Source organism: Mauremys mutica, chromosome 1 (genome assembly GCF_020497125.1).
Source record: "Mauremys mutica isolate MM-2020 ecotype Southern chromosome 1, ASM2049712v1, whole genome shotgun sequence".
Classification (NCBI taxonomy): domain Eukaryota; kingdom Metazoa; phylum Chordata; order Testudines; family Geoemydidae; genus Mauremys; species Mauremys mutica.
Window position 1 is genome coordinate 328,514,265 of NC_059072.1, and position 16,988 is coordinate 328,531,252.

General features: G+C 43.9%; 1 protein-coding gene across 2 annotated transcripts in view; it reads left to right on the forward strand.

The window, feature by feature from the left end:
• Nucleotides 1-10,998: 10,998 nt before the first annotated feature.
• Nucleotides 10,999-16,988, forward strand: part of GUCY1A2 (guanylate cyclase 1 soluble subunit alpha 2) — a 264,368-nt gene continuing 258,378 nt past the window's right edge. The window contains exon 1 of one of the 2 annotated variants that reach the window (XM_045018738.1): nt 10,999-11,313. In XM_045018738.1, the coding sequence (XP_044874673.1) occupies nt 11,077-11,313 (237 nt within the window). In that variant the 5' untranslated portion in view covers nt 10,999-11,076. The remainder of the gene's footprint in view (nt 11,314-16,988) is intronic. The other variant, XM_045018748.1, reaches the window with a different exon arrangement.

The following is a 16,988-nucleotide window of genomic DNA, read 5'->3' on the forward strand; positions in this document are numbered from 1 at the left end:
ATTAATTTATTATTATTAATATATATATAGTGCTTTTATCCAATGCACTTTATAATAGTTAGCTAACTGTACAAACAATATTTGGAAAGATCATTAAGGGTCCGCTGAGACCCTCAGCAATTTTCAAGTGGTCTGCGGAAAAGAAAGTTTGAGAACCACTGCTCTAATATTATCATTCTCTTTCATAGGCAAAGTATGGACTGACTGCCTCTGTACCCCAATGTTCAAGGAATAACTCCATGTATGCTAGTCAGGACAAAGATAGACACACCTTCAATCTGCTCTAGGTACTATTACAGTGGCTCTTTACTCTATACATCCGTACACATTTTGCAGTCTTTCACTGGAGCAATCTAGCAACACAATCTTTATTTCTTCTGTGTGCTCCAAGGAGTAAAGAATTGGAGACAACTCTCTCATCAGTCAGTGTATGCATTATGGATTGCAAAAGCGTTTCCCAGGGAAAGATACCCACTCTTTATGTGTTGTGTGAGCTTCCTTGTAGACTTGTCTGGAGCTAGTATTCATTCAGTGATTTCTTATTGTAAGTAATGAAAAAGAAAAAGGTAGACTGTGTAGATAAGATTCCTATCTGGGTTAATATTTGACCTAAAAATCAGCAACAGAACTCTATTGGTCCATTTTAATGTGAGCTTCTGGATTTAGGAATTTAAAATTTGGAAACCACTGGTAAAGAGCTTGAATTTATTAATGGTAAAAGTGTAACATTTATGGAAAGGACTTGTTTGATCAGTTAATACTAAAGAAGGCACACCACCATAAAGACATTGGTTAATTATTATACGCTGTGCTTCAAATGGTATTAAGTGGAATTTCTACAGTAAATAAGGGTGTTGGGATTTTAAAAAGTATAAATTAGCCAGTACTAAAATAACTTATTCATAAAAGCAGCCAATTAGTTGTCAGAAAATCAATGAAAGAACAAACAGTGCATGCGCTATTTTTACAGTACTATAAAGTGTGCTAGGAGTTTTACAGAACAACTAGAAAGTCAGTGTCCCTACTCTGAAGAGCTGCAGTGTCCCGAGGCATGTGGGGGACACAACCCATCAAGACCACCAACTCTGATTTCCTTCATGAGACAAGACAGTTCAATAGTCATTTTAGAATCTTTAGAAGTCTTGGTTTGGTTTCCAAACCCCTGTGCAAGCATTGTCTATGACCAAAGATGTTCTCTTAAAACCGAAATGCAGGTTTTGCAGCTTTTCATAGGGCTGCAGTGGGACTAACTGTCTCTGTCAGTGTAAGAAATTCCGGGAGCTATTTCAGAAATTTTGAAAAGGATGTTTGAAACCAAAATGTCTAAAATGAGTTTGGACTCAGTTGTAGATGCCATTGTAGATTCTTTGGGCCAAGTCTACCTTATGCCAGTGAAGATCCTGAAGAAGACCACCAGTGGCAGAAAGCCTGTGAGGGAAGGATAGGGATGCAGTAGCAACACAAAGTGGTTGCCCCCTCCACTCCAATACAAATAGAGGATAGAACTGACTGGGAAGACGACGAGGCCAAAGTGACTGAGGGATGTGGTGTTCAGAGCATCCCCCTTAGCAGTTTCCATTTTCAGTGCTCTTATGGAGTTCCTGATGGGATTTTATAGGTACCTTGAGGTAGAACAGACAGTGTCAATGCTAGGGTAAATCCCCTAGTCCATAGGAGGAGTTGGCTAGTGCATGTGGGTTTAATTTACCCGACTTGACATCAGGGTCAGTAAATCTGGCCCTCTGTGTAAGGAAAAAGAAAACAAGCGTTTGCTTTATAGGCTTTGAGTGCTTCATTTTTTCATTTACATGTTATAGTTTGCCAAGTCTGAATGTTTAGTCAGCTGTGTGCTCCTCCTAGGCTATTAGTTGAGTCAGGATTTTATTAAAAAGACAGTTTCCCCTGGATTTGCAGTCTCAGATTTGACCTACCGCCTCAATGTCACAATACTGTAACCTGGGCATTTTTACCATACCCATTCCTTCAACAGCAACTGCACCAGATTTGTGTAATAGAGGTAACATTAATATAATGCTTTTTCCACTGCATTAATGGTTTTCTGCTTTTAGCTGTCATTGGGAAGCCATTATGGTACACAAAATAGAATTATTTTATATATCCACCTAATGGAACCTGTGCCAGCCAGTCAGATTTTCAGATGGCTGACTCTGAACAGCACTGCCTAGTGGTTAGGTTAGGCAACTAGGAGTCAAGAGACTTGGGTTCAATTAGTGATTCTGTGGTTGATTTGCTGTGTGACCTTGGTCAAGTGACTTTACCTGACTATGCTTCCCTTTCCTTATCTGTAAAATGAGGATAATACTCACCTTTGTGACATGTTTTGAGAGCCATGGCTTAAAGGCATTTTATAAATACAAAGGTCCAGATTCTGCCACCTTTACTTACATTGAGTAGTACCTTATTCCACAGGTAAAATCAGTGGGACTATTTGCAGAAGAAGATACTATACAATGGGAGTAAGTGTGGTAGAACCTGGTCTTACCTAGCTACTATGAACAGTAAATTCAGCCAGTCAGAATCCCATGTACATTTTCGAATAAACTTATTTCTGACTGGTTGAAGCACAAAGTAGATCTGTTCTCCAGGCCAACTGGAGTTCAAGTCAATATTGATAAGTGCCCAAAATCCTTCAGTCTTTACTTGGTAGTTTTTGTGGCAAAACTCCCCATTGGACTCATGAAAAAAAGTGAAGGATTTGGTCCAATGTGACAAATTAATTAATTTACACAACGGTCACTTTGTCTGACTGAAATGGAATAATGGTCTGCTGCTTTATAAATACTTTGGTAAAACTCAAATGTTTATTTTCTAAGTATGATACGCTGATTCTGTGACAATCATCTCTTCTATTACAGGAAAATTAACTACCTGTAGGTTCAGAGTTTAGATTTTGTAATAAAAGGATTTTAAAAATCTAATATGAATATAGATTATTGAGTGTATTTCAATTTAAACAGTTTAAACTTAAACTTTTCTCTGCAATATTGTGACTATCATTGTGCTAGTGAATGCGGACCAGACAGGAAAACTGATTAGAAACTAAGTGAAATGGGGCCATCTATTTTAATTGTCCAAGGCTGGGCTGAAATGGAAAACAACAAAAACAAAAACCCTGAACTGCCGAAATGGTGAGAAATATATTTAATTATTTTAAAATTCTAAGGTATTGTTGGTAACAGATATTGTAAAACAACCCACCCAAAACATGATTTTTGTGTTGTCTTACTTCAATACTATCTCCTAACTGTGCATTTTGGTGAACCAAACCAAAATTGGAAGTTAACAGATTTTTGTATTTTATTGGGCAGCAGAATATGAAAAACAATAACTAAAGAAAACTTACTAAAATACTTCTAAAATAATTTTTCTGTAAAATATCTGGCATAAGCAAATTGTACTATGTTGTAGCCTGTTAGAAAAGTTCCACTGGCACTTATTTGAACTGCCCTATATTATTCACTACTGGCTTCACTGTTCATCAATAATATGCCTACCCCAAACTCATCTGATAAGACCTCTATACAACATCAACATGTAATCTCTATATTCTGTAGCTGTCTGTCAAGGACTGTGTGCTTATTTTTTCGAAGAAAGATATTCAACTTTTAGATGCAGCGTCTATCGTTGGTATTTGGCTTTTGCCAGTTTATAGTGGAGTCAGGTGAAGTAAAAGGAGGGCAAATGATTGAGCAAAGGTTGAGTGGCTTGTTGGCTTTATCTCAGTGGACTCCAGGATCTTAGTACCCCTGATCTTCTCTTTCTAATTCCTACATTATACCATCTTTTGATGACATTTAGTACTGTAACAGGTAGTCCCTCCATCCACTTCAGTCTATTTTATAGGCATTGTGAATTCCAAAACAGAGTTTATCATGCACTAGACAGATCACTGACATATTTCTGGCTGGGACAAACAGGTGTTGATCCTACTAATACTAATTTCACAGTCTTTGTTCTTGCAGAATAGAAGTCAGTGTTGCAATACTAACTTTTGGCTAGCTGTTGTGTTTTCTCAGTGTGCTATATCAGCTGGAACAATAGCAGCCTTGAAGTCCTTATCACATTTTTGTATTCTGCATGATGAACTTCAGTTTGCACAATATCTAAACTCTCAAGGAAAGCATTCATGTTTTACATCCTTAAAATGAGGAATTTTTGTGCATAAGTGGATCCAGTGGTAGCAGTGTTGACCCTAAGGATAGGAGTTAAACCAGTCTTTCTCTTCCCAGCTTACCTGTACTCAATGTCAAACATAAAAGGATCAAAGCCATGAATATGCTTTTTTAATACTCTAAAGTGTTCCGAGGGTGCCATAGGAAGTTTGGTGATAGTATGTGTTGGGGAATGGCGCTTTGGACTTTACCCTTATAGAAAAAGGGAAAATGGCCATTTACAATTGTCATAAGTATTGTGTGTCTTACAGATAAGTAAGTTTTTAATATTGTTTTTTCCCCAGTTCTGAATAACATGTAAAGATCTCCACCAGCAAGGTAATGTGTACCTTAGATCATACACATTAACAAAGCATTGCACATGTAATAAGGTACCTGATGACACCTAACTATGATTTTGTTTATCTGTAGTAATGGCCTTATTTACAAATATATTTAGAACCTCAGAGCTAAATACTGCAGTTCTTAGTTATAACTACCATTGGGAGATTTGCCTCACTTAGGACTGTGGGATTTGGCCCATAAAAAGGAATGGAAGGGGCTCAAGACAAGCCTTAGGCATCAATGAAAGAAGTAGACCTCTGAATATCGATTGTTCCTGGCTTTGGATTACCTCTCGAAACAAAGAAAACCTTCCAACCCAGTTAAAAGTGCCTGATACTATATTGCTGAGTCACCTCAATTCCAGTGGGGGTTAAGGGTAGTTGAGATGTTATAGGATTAGGCCCTAAAGTCTCTATTTGTGTTGGTTTAGTCGCTTAGCACTGGCTCTTCTGTGGAAGAATGACAAGCAATAGCTGCTATCTCCTGGATGTTCTTTGGTTTTAGGATACAAAGGGATAGCTGTGATTCACTGGGGAGTTAGAACCACAGCATGTACTGCAAGGGAAGGACATGAAGGCTCAGAGAAGCTCAAGTGTTAAACTACAGAATTTTCAGTCCTTTTATCAAAGCAACTGCAGCTCCTGTTCTGCAGTAGCTGAAGGAATAACCAAGATTGTGCAAAGAAAGCCTGTCCCTAGCCTAAGCATCATGCTTACTAAAAGAGAAGAAATCAGTGCAGGCCATTTGGTTATTCCCGATGCCTTTTATCATTTAAAGCCTCAGCACACCCAAATTAAAGAATTTGGGGGTCCTGTGCACTATGGAAATCCTCCCCACATCTTCCATAAACTAGAGCTCTGCCCCACCAGCCATAACCCCCAACATCCTGGCCCTCCAACACTCCCCACTCACCCCAGCACCTGAAAACAACTCACCCCCAGCCTCTCACCCACCACCCCAGGACCCTCCTGGTCACTCACTGGTACCCCTGCCCCCACCCTAGATCGGTAGTCATCCTGGGCTAGGGTGGCTCCTTCCAATCCCAGCTATCCAGCTATGCTTGCTCCCATCACCTGCCCCTCATACACAGCCCCATGATGCTCAAGTTTGGCCTGGCTACGCACATGACAGAGGGCGGCCAGACATAAGAACATAAAAACCGCCATACTGGGTCACACCAATGGTCCATCTAGCCCAGTATCCTCTCTCTGACAGTGGCCAATGCCAGATGCTTTAGAAGAAATGAACAGAACTGGGCAATTTTGAGTGATTCATCCCTAGTCATCTACTCCCAGCTTCTGGAAGTTGGAGGTTTAGGGACACCCAGAGCATAGAGTTGCATCCCTGATCATCTTGGGCAATAGCCATTGATGGACCTAGCCACAATGCACTCCTTTAATTCTTTTTTGAACCCAGTGATACTTTTGGCCTTCACAGCACCCTATGGCAATGAGTTCCACAGGTTGACTTTGTATTTTGTGAAGAAGTACTTCCTTTTGTTTTGTTCTAAACCAGCTCCCTATTAGTTTATCAGGTGACACCTAGTTCTTGTGTTATGTGAAGGGGTAAATAACACTTCATTATTCACTTTCGGCATACTATTGTGATTTTATAGACCTCCTGCAGTGGTCCTGGGGACTGCTAGAGCAGTGGTCCGGGGGGCAGTGGCCTCTGGCAGCTGGTGCTGCTGGCCCGAGGGTCCCCCCAGAGCAGCAGCCTCCCAGGGCACACCCAAGCAGTGCCCCCCACAGCAGCCCCCAGACCTCTCCAGCAGCTCCCCCGGGGGCTCCCCAGAATATCAGCTCCCCCAGGAGTCCCCCAGAGCAGCGGGGGCCCCCATCTAAGATTCAGGGGTATTTATAGTACAAGTCATAGACAGGTCACCAGGCTGTGAATTTTTATTTATTGTCCGTGACCTGTCCATTACTTTTATTAAAAACATGACTAAATCATAGCCTTAGCCATTGGCTGTCGACCTTGCCAGAGGTGGTTGATTCTCATGGAGAATTACATGTCTGCTGAGGACTCAGCCTCACTGTCGCAGAAGTCAGGCATTTGTGGAAGTAAGGCTCAGACCCCTAGCAGAGGCCAGGCTAAAAGGGAAGATTTAGAAATGCTAAATGGACTGACCCTGCAAGAAGTAGCCCTGACCAAAGGGAGGAACCTGATCACTAGGGCAGGATGAAGGAGAGGTCGAGACTCCTGAAGAGAGGAATATGCTTCACCTGGAGGACCCATTGCTCTGGAAGCGAGCCAGCTCACAGTGACCAGTGTCAGTACTTTGAAAGTGGACAAGAAGGGCATTTCAAGTGAGAGTGTCCCTTTATGGACTGCATCTATGGACAGGCATGAACAGCAGGCCCCAGAGCCCAGAAACGGGGCCTGGCCAAGCTGCTACTATTAGTATGTGTCAACAGCACCCAAGGGATGGGCCTAGTGGATTCCAGATGCAGCCAGACTATTGTCCAGACAAGTCTGGTGGAGTTTTCAGACACGGTGGTGGCTCCTATCTACCTCCAATGCATTCACAGTGATGCGCTGCCCTACCCAGTGGCCAAGGTCTGATTAGAAGTGGAGGGCCACACTGAAATGTGCTGAGTTGGCCTTGCAACCACCCTCGCCTACCCTGTAATATCGGGGTGAGACTGAAGGTGATTAGGGAGATCCTGAAGCGGCGGAGCAGCAGCCACCACACTGAAACTAACCCAGGCCCATCAGTGAGGGGGCTCATGGGCTGAGAGGAGACAGAAGATCTGGGTGAAGGCCTCTCAGACCAGACAAGGACACCAGATCAATGCCCCACTAGCCAGGGGCTTTAGATGATGTAAGCCACAACTGGCTATCAGAAAAGAGATTTTGCTTGCCTTCATGTGTTATATTTAAATGGGACTTAAGTTTGACTATTCCTCACTAGTTCCTACCTGTACTTTACCAACTTCTTTCCTATCCTCTTTACTAGTATATAGAGTTCCCCCTTTAATATATTTATCTCTAAGAGATGTCTCTGCCCGAACTTTGTGCTCCTCCACAGCTATTGGCTTTCCCCCAGCTCTTAGTTTTAAAAATCCCCTACACTCTTTTTAACTGTACATGCCAGCAGTCTGGTTCCATTTTGGTTTAGGTGGAGCTCTTCCTTCCTGTATAGGTTCCTCCTTTCCCAAAAGAGTTCCCAGTTCCTAATAAACCTAAAACCCTCTTCCCTGCATTATCATCTCATCCATGCATTGAGACCCTGCAGTTCTGCCTGTCTTCCTGGTCCTGCAGATGGAAGTGGAAGCATTTCAGAGAAAGCTAGCATGGAGATCCTGGGCTTCAATTTCTTACCTAGCAGTCTAAATTTGGCCTCCAGGACTTCTCACCTATCTTTCCCTATGTCATTGGTACCTACATGTACCACAGCACTGGATCTTCTCCAGTACTACACATAAGTCTGTCTAGATGACTCATGAGATCTGCAACTTTCACATCTGGCAGACAATTTACCATGTGGTTCTCCTTATCACAAACCCAACTATCTAGATTTCTAATAATTGAACCCCTCACTATTATTTCCCAGCTCTTCCTAGTAACTGGGGTTCCTGTCCCAGAAGGCGTACCCTCAATGCAAGAGGATGCCATGACATCATCTGGAAGGAGGTTCCCAACTATGGGATTGTTTCCTTCTGCTCCAGCTAGATATCCTCCATCCCGGAGACCTTCCTCCTCCTCAACAGCACAAAGCTGCTAAATTTGGGGTGGGACCATTATATGGTGTCCCTGAGAGTCTCACCTATGGACCATGAACTGCTAGCATCATATGCACACACATGACACCTGTCCACAAGGCAGGAAATTGGATCAAATCAGACCAAATGTGAATGGGTAGTACTGTGATATGGTACATGGGCTCACAGCATTGCAACTGTTGCTTTTTTCTTGGTGGTTGGGGGCCTCTCTGAGATGGGCCCCTGTGCAAGTGCCCTGAGTGCACTGCTTAATCCAAGCTTGAGCCTCTGGCAGGAAAGCTCACTAAGTGCAAGAAGTGAAGCTTGCCTGGGATCCATTCCCTAATTTCACTGGGGAAAATATCCTCTCTTCCCACCATATACCCACTCTTCTAGATCCTTTGTAATGAAAACTTGTCAGGCCAGGGGAAACCCTGGTGATGAAACTGAAAGGAATGTCATGGCTGGAGCTTTCTTTTTCCCCATCTTTAAAGATTCTGATTAAAAGTGGGATTTTCTGTAATCCTTTTCCCATCCTCCTTCTCTCCCCACTGTCCCAATCAGATACCTGGACTCATTGAGCTATGATGTGTGCTGTCTATGGCCCTGTTCCTTCCAATCTGTTCAATGGGCTTTGGATCAGGACTTCTCTATCCAAAGGTTTAATGTTAATTGGTAGGATGAAATGTGATATATAGAGAGTAATATCTAATCACTACCCAAATAGAAAGATAGGAAACCTGCCCCCAAAATACAGTTCTGAAAACCACCCCATCCTAAACATTTTTTATTACGTTAGAGCTAAACCAAACAAAGAAGAATCAACCTTATTTGTTGGTAGCATGAAATAATAAAATTCAGATCACATGTGTAGAGCCTTTTTGCCTGTGTAAAATTTGTGAAATTGTTAGCCCTGTTGCCATGAACTGCTTAACTTTTCTTTAAAGGGAAATGGCTTGGGGCAGGGGGGGACTTATGATTTAGATAGCTTCCCTTTCTCTGTCTTCAAAGGTGTCATGCATCCTCAAAGCTCTGTTTAGCACTTTTAAAAAAAACGTTTCATTTGAATGGTGTTACGTGGCCTGCATTCTATTTCTTCTGCATGTGGTTTCTTGGATAAATAATTGATGTTAGTGGATGTGATGCTAGTACAAAAGCGGAATAATGAATTGTACTGAATAGAGTTGATGACAAAGTACTGTTTTTTTTAAAGTCTTTACATAATTCTTAGCTTTTTGAGTGACATTCAAAAAGTTCTTATTTTGGGAGCAAACAATTAGCAAGATAAGTAACAGAATTCTGCTTCTTTAGCAGTTAGTTGCAGAGCTGAAAACATCTTACTGTCAAGAAACGGAGCTGTCCAGTACTGACTTGGGGAAAAAATGTATTTGAAAAATAAATAAACAAACACCTGTAACTAGAGTTTCCAAGAAAGGCAAAATAAGAAAAATGGAGAAACTGACATGCCCAATAGCTGGATGTGTGATCTAAACTAAACTAATTTTTGCAGCCTCCAGTAAGTCTATCCTCTGAAATGTACTCAATTTGTTTATTACAACATGTAAACTATTTCCTGCCATGGCTGCAGAAGGCACTTGCTTTCAATATATCTTTATGATAAATATGTGGCATATCTATACATTATATATCAGCATTTAACCACTTTAAATCAAACCGATGAAACACCATCCGGCAAGGCAGGTGACCAAGCAAGCAGAGGAAGAGATCCTGTGATTCATTAGCATTGCCCTACTCACACCAAGCACAATGCACATGGGGCCTGATTCTTCGCTGTCATTCTCAACGTAAACCAGGGATAAAATCACTGCACTCACAGCACTGTAGAAGTTTGGCCCTTCTGGGATACCCAGCGGGTCAGCGGTGAAACAATTGCCCCCAGCTCCGTATTCCCCAGCTCTTTCTCTATTTGGTGCATTTGTTCATAGGACATAGTTAAGCATTAAAGACCATAATGTCAGAAAGTGGAATCCAGCATCGCGTCTCCAGTTTGTGCTCCTGCCAGCCAGGGGCAATTCCTTCTGATGTAGGGCAAGAGGAGAGGAGTCTGAAACCTTAGGGGACAGACGGGCCACCTCAGGACGCCCAGCCAGATGCAGGGCGCCTCATCCCGTCCCGATTCAGAGCCGGGCCCAGCCCACGGGAATGGGATGTGTGTGTATGGGAGGGATGCAGCCCAGGGCGCTGTCTGGATGGCGGGGTTGAGAGACCAGGGCATTGTCCGCACAGGGAGGGGAGTCCGACCCATGCGCTGGGGCCGGGCTGTGGGCTCCGGGGCCACAGGCAGGGCAGGGCGAGTTCCGCACGGCTGGGCACTGCAGGCAGGCCACGGGGGAAGGTGCAAGTGCCAGCCCCGGCTGCACCTGCCCAGGCGCGCGAGGGCTGGCAGCCGGGGCCATCGCATGCACCGGGGGACAGAAGGAGCCATGGGACGCACCGGGGCTGGGGGAGGGGACTGACAGCCCGGGGGGTGCCCGGGGGAAGTCCCGGGAAAGTGCCCTTGCGGCTCCCGGGCTGCGGCGACAGGCGAGGCGAAGCCTCCCAACCCCACGTGGTTCCGGCGGGCGGGGGCGCGGGAGGGAGGCAGGAGCCGAGCGAAGCGGCGGCGGCGGCGGCAGCGGCGGCATCTGCTTTAAAACCGCCCAGCCCGGCGGAGCGCGCGGCACCCCCGGAGCCGGGGCCAGGCTGCAGCCCGGACCCGCTGCCGCCACCCGCAGGCACCCGGGCTGGGGCATGAACTTCCAGCCATGAGCCGCCCCGCGGGTCCCGCGCCCCGCAGCCCCGCCGCGCTGCCCCTGCCCCTGCCCGTCTGATGCTCGCCCGGCGCCCGCGGCAGCATGGCCCGCCGGAAGATCTCCTCCGAGTCCTTCAGCTCGCTGGGCTCGGACTATCTGGAGACCAGCCCGGAGGAGGAGGGCGAATGCCCCCTGTCCAGGCTCTGCTGGAACGGCAGCCGCAGCCCGCCCGGCCCGCAGGACCCGCTCGCCGCCGCCGCCGCCAGGAGGGCTCCGCGCAGGAGACGGGTCAACCTGGACTCGCTCGGGGAGAGCATCAGCCGCCTGACGGCTCCCACAGTACGTAGCCCGGGCGGGGGCGGGGGCAGGGGACGAGGCGAGGGGCTCCCCCAGCAGATCTCTTGCCTGCCCCTTGGTGGGGGAGGTCAGGACTCCGGGCCCCACGTCCCCCCTTCCCCGAATCCTTCCCTGCCTGGACTCCTGTCTCCCCCCTACAGCCCCCAGCCAGAATCGACCCCTCTTTCCCTTCCCCCCTAGCCCGGACCCTTATATCCTCCCTGCATCCACATCCTGCCCCTATAGCCCCCTTCTTGCTCATATCCCACCCCCCACAGAATCTGTCTCTATAGCCCCTTTTCTGTCTGGTCCCCTATATCCTCCCCGCATCCTCCTCCATATGCCCCTGCAATCCTATCCATGTACCCCACTGTTCCTGGACCCCTCTGCCCTTCCTCGTGTCCTCCTCGCTGCCCCGAGCGACCCCCGTCTCCTCCTCTATATCCCTCCAGTGCCCCTGCGTGGGAACCTAAATCTCCCTGCAGTTCTCCCCAACACCCCCACCCTCCCGGGCACTGCACTGGCCTCACTGCCCAGACCACCTGGTCTCTCTCCGCCAGCCTGCCTGAGTCCCCGAGCCCGCTGGGCTGTGAGCGCGGGTGCTCGGGGGCTGCAGCACCCGCTCTTGTGCAGCCCTGATGGGTTTCCTGCAGCTGTGCTCAAGGCGAGCTGAGGTGCTTTATCCCCAGCCCCTTTTGTGCATGCGACCCTCTGCTTTCTGCTGCTTCTGGAGCCTTTTGCAGAGCCCTTCTGCCCTCTGGGCAGAGGATCTGCAGGATGGGGGTCAGGGTCCCAGCGGTCGCTCACTCTCTCCTCTTGCCTGTATTTCAGTTGTAGATCGTGTCTAGCCGACTTCTTGTCAGACCTTTTGAGCACCCTCTGCTGCGGCTCTTGGGCAGTGGCCCAATACAGATACTTCTTGGTGGGGGGAAATTCCAATCCCCCTCTTTCCTCTCGCAGAGACCCAGGTCTTCCTCACCCTGGGTGTCTCCCCTCTCTCTTACCCATACAGTGCATGAGCCGGTGTTGCTAGGAGTGGAGTCCTTGGAGGACCCCTCTGTGCTCTGCCCTGCAGAACAGACTTCCCTTGCAACAGGTCACAACACCTTTGGCCTGGCTGCTCCACTGTCTGGGCAGCCAGGCCAAATTTCAGTGGCACTGCGACCACCTGCATCAGATCGCAATGCCACTCTCTCGAATGGGGCCCAGCCGGGTGAAATTTCACTGGTGCAACCTCGTAGCTGGTGCCCTGCTCTGGACCACTCCAGCAGCAGTTGTTATGATTTAGAAGCATCCCTACATTTAGTAGGGGACCACTGCTTAAAAGTGGTTGGGCCATGGCCCCTGTAGCTCGGTGGCCTATGGAACTTTTAAGTAAGTGCAAAAACCTTTTGGGGGTTGTGTATGTGTGAGACATTCCCCCTAAAATTGGTGCCATTGGAGGCATCTTATTTAAATAGGGACTATGCAGTAAGTAAAATGCCCAGTGCTCCAGGATCTGCTTCTGGGAATCTAGTTTGCTGAGAGGAGAATGAGGAGTTAATAACCTGTGCAAACCACTCAGCATAGATCATTTACAATGGGCTGTTGCTTATATTCCTTTTCATGCCTTTTCTAGTAAGGGGAGGGATATAGAAAATCAACCCAGCTGCAGCTGTTTTACTAGTCATAAAAATAAGGCATTTCCCAAGTAGCATGAACAGAAATTGGGAAAGATTCAGTGTCTTTGAACTATTACATAGTATAAATAGGAATCAAATGTAGAATCATAATTAAAATTGCATCTGTGTTTACTGGTACATAAAAAACTGTTTTTAAATAAAAAAACTGAACTTGTTTTTGGTATAAGCAACAACTTACTTATTTTGATTAAAATTAATATTTACTTTTGTTAGTAAATATTTAACTTTCTTCCAGTTATTTTAGCTCATAGAGATTTTCATATTACTTAACAATAATTGCAGCGCCCCCTTGTCATGGAATTTTAGTCTATTTATTTTAAGTAACTTAAACCAGCTTTAAAGAACTCCTATTAGAAATCAAGTGTTTGTAACTGGGCTGGGAGATAAAAATACTCTCAGGTATCCTATTAGTCATGTTTGTAATTTCATCTTGAATTCCCTTCCTGCAAAAAGCCTGTTCAAAATAGTAAACATACAGTATTTTTAAAAGAAATTATTTAAAAAATGAGTTATTCCGATTAATAATTGTAACTAACTGCCGCTGATGTATTATAGTTTTCTAAAACATTCCTACTTCACCCAAAATGTACATAGTGCTTGCCGTACATATTTTTTCCTGTCCCGAATAGATGTGAACTCCTTTCATGTGTAGGTTTTTTTCCTTATTGAACAGGGTAAAAAGTTTTGAGTGACAGATTTGCCTTGAGTTCTAGCATTCATTGAAATGGGTGCAGTTTGAAGACCTCAGTCTCTTAAAAATGGTTTGTTGATGATTACTTGAATAATCATGTTTACATCTGAGAATGAAGGACGAATGTTAAAATACTGTGACCGTTAACATTAATTTAGAATTTGGATAGAACCTGCTATATAAAATTCTGTTGGTTTGGAAGACTGTAAAATTAGTGACACAAACATTTCCAGTGTTAAGTTGTTATATGTAAAATATTTTTTCTCCCATATAAGATGTGTATGTTGAGCTCCATAATCATATATATAAGGATCAGAACATTTCCAGCTGCAGTTGACTATTTGGTTCTTAGAGACATAAATGACTCTAACGTATTAAGGTATCAATTTCTAGTTTTAACAACTAGTATGTTAATCTATAATCAGATAATATCTGCTGAATAATGTGGCAATCACTAAGCGTTCTTGTATTCTGTTATGCAGCATTGGAAATTATCTACCTATTTCATATTATATTACTGAGGCACTGAGATGCTTTGCTTGTGATGTACAGTACTCCTTTTTGTTCATTATGACTTGGATTGGGTAGATGGAAGTAGACCAGTTGTTTAACAAGGAAAGTTTAGTGGATTACATAGTTAACAGTTTTGCAGTTTCAGTGTAAAGTTTTCTCTTACATTGATTTTTCCCTCCCCGGGGGGAATCTGATCCTGTAATGCTGAAATTAATAGAAGACATCCCAGGTGGCCTATCTTGCATTATTATAAAATAATTAAATTATTTAATATAATAGTAATACAGGTGGTATAACTAGAGCAAGTTTTACCCAATATTTAAAATATTCTAAGTAGCTCAGTATAGTATTTTTAGATCTAGTATTACTATTGCTGATAACTTTAGCATTTGTATTTTCACAGCTTTGACTGTTACCTTCTGTAGTGGGATGCTGTAAAAGACAGCTACCGTTTTGCAGTTTAATTTTAGTTAATCATTGCATTAGTTTGAAGAATAAACACAGAATCATAGAATCTAGAGTTGGGGAAGACCTGTTAAATAATCTAGTCCACCTTTCTGCCATTACAGGTTTATTCATTCATGACTGTGCAGGTTGCGTCCAATCTAGTTTTAATGTCCTAAGCAATCAGTCTTCCACTGGTTTCCATAGGAGATAGTCCAACAGCTCTTACTGCTGGATTTTTTTTTAACCTAAAATTTCCCTTTCTTAATTTCATCCAAGCATGTTAGTGCCAGATATATGGTGCCTGATTCTGATTTCAGTTACACTATGGAAATCGGGAGTAACTCCACGAAGTTAATAAAGTCACACTGGCACAAATGCTATGTAAGTGACAGGAGAATCAGGCCCAATCTCTTCTAGAAATAATTGATCCAAGATATTCTGATTTTAATTTATTTTTTTGTTGAAACTCTTTTCAGTGATAACACAACAGCACAACTACAGATGTAGTGCTGTGTTCAGCAGAGTACCGGTCTTACAGTCTGTCTAGTCCATGGGGTAGGCAACCTATGGCACGGGTGCTGAAGGTGGCATGCGAGCTGATTTTCAGTGGCATTCACACTGCCCAGGTCCTGGCCACCAGTCCGGGGGGCTCTGCATTTTAATTTAATTTTAAATGAAGCTTCTTAAACATTCTGAAACCTTATTTACTTTACATACAAAAATAGTTTAGTTATATATTATAGACTTATAGAAAGAGACCTTCTAAAAAGGTTTAAAATGTATTATTGGCACGCAAAACCTTAAATTAAAGTGAATAAATGAAGACTCGGCACACCACTTCCGAAAGGTTGCTGACCCCTGGTCTAGTCACTCATGTTTAATACTTTGCACCCAGTTTTCTTCTCCCATACACTGATGCAAATCAGGAGTATTTATACTGAAATTAATTGAGTTACACTGATATAAAATGTGAGAGGAGGGCAATGTCAATTTAATTCAAGCAGTTAAATCTGAAGGATCACATATATTGGGGAACAACTGGGTGTCTTCATTTCCAGAGTGAATTCCGCAGCACTTTTCTCCCCTGTATTAAATGCTTTCAAAGTTGAAAGACACCACAGATCTTTTAATGTTTGCACTTAGCCATAGTGTTATGCTCAACATGTTATTGCCAAGATGGCAAGGGTTCAGACACAGAGTAGTATCTATTTTGTAGTTTTCACTGATGGAGGAAAAATAATATTTGTGTGTAATGCTGTGGCATGCAGAGGGATCCCTGTTGTGATGTTGTTTCAATCAGGAGGTAGCAGAGGCTACAAAGAATTGATCTGTGAAGGCAAGAATTGAGCATGAGAGCTGAGTGCAAGGGAACATCCAAGGGGCAGAGGAGCAGACAGAGAAGGAGCATCCAAGGGGCAAAGGTGCTGAATGAGAGAGAGCATCCAGGGTGGAAGAGAGAGAGAGAATCTATTGTAGCTCGGAGTGAAAAAGCTGTGATATGAAGAGCACTAGAATGAAAGACAAGATGCAAGCATAACAAACTATTATGCCCCTCTGAAACAATGCAGTTTTTGGCTCTTGCCAACTCTTGTTAGACAGGGTGAGTAGAAAAGTACTTAATTGCCAAAGGAAAACGAAATACAACAGGAAAGAAATGCAGTCATGAACTACATGAGCCATTTTGTGCTAAGATATACAGAAAATTGGCTACTGAATTTTGTATCACTTGTAATCTGTCAGACGTGGCTGTCTAGTTGAAGGCTGCCATTGCATAAATATCACTTTCCGCAGAAGTTAGAAAGATTTGTTTTTTAAACTTACAGTATTTTCAGTGTCTAATTCTGGAGTTTTTCTTCCAAAGAACTGAAAAGAAACAGTTTCTTGCACTTTCAGATCACCTGATTGAGCTCGCCTCTAAAATACCTGTTTTAAAAGTTTCCTTTTGAGGATTCTGTCTGGATCAGGTTATTAGAAAACATTTAGGGGCATGATTCTCATTCACCCTACAGCCACTTTATGCTGCTTTTTTTATATAAAGGGGCCTAGAAGTGGCTGTAAATGTAATTTACTACTTCTTTAAGGATCCTATACCTTGCCAGAGTGGTGTAAAGTGACTTTGATGTAAATGAAAATAGGGCCCTTGTGGCTTAAGGTCCTAAAGATGTCCTTGTGCCATGTATTTTGGTGCACGCTGTTGAAAAGTATGGTGGTCTGAAAACCAAGTGTTCAGAGTTAGCTTATCATGGGCCCAATTCTTTTAATTGAAGTAATTGAGAGGAAGATTGGGCCCCACTTGCACAGAGAGGTTTCTGCATAGTTTAGAGAAAAGTACGCAGTGCTAAGCA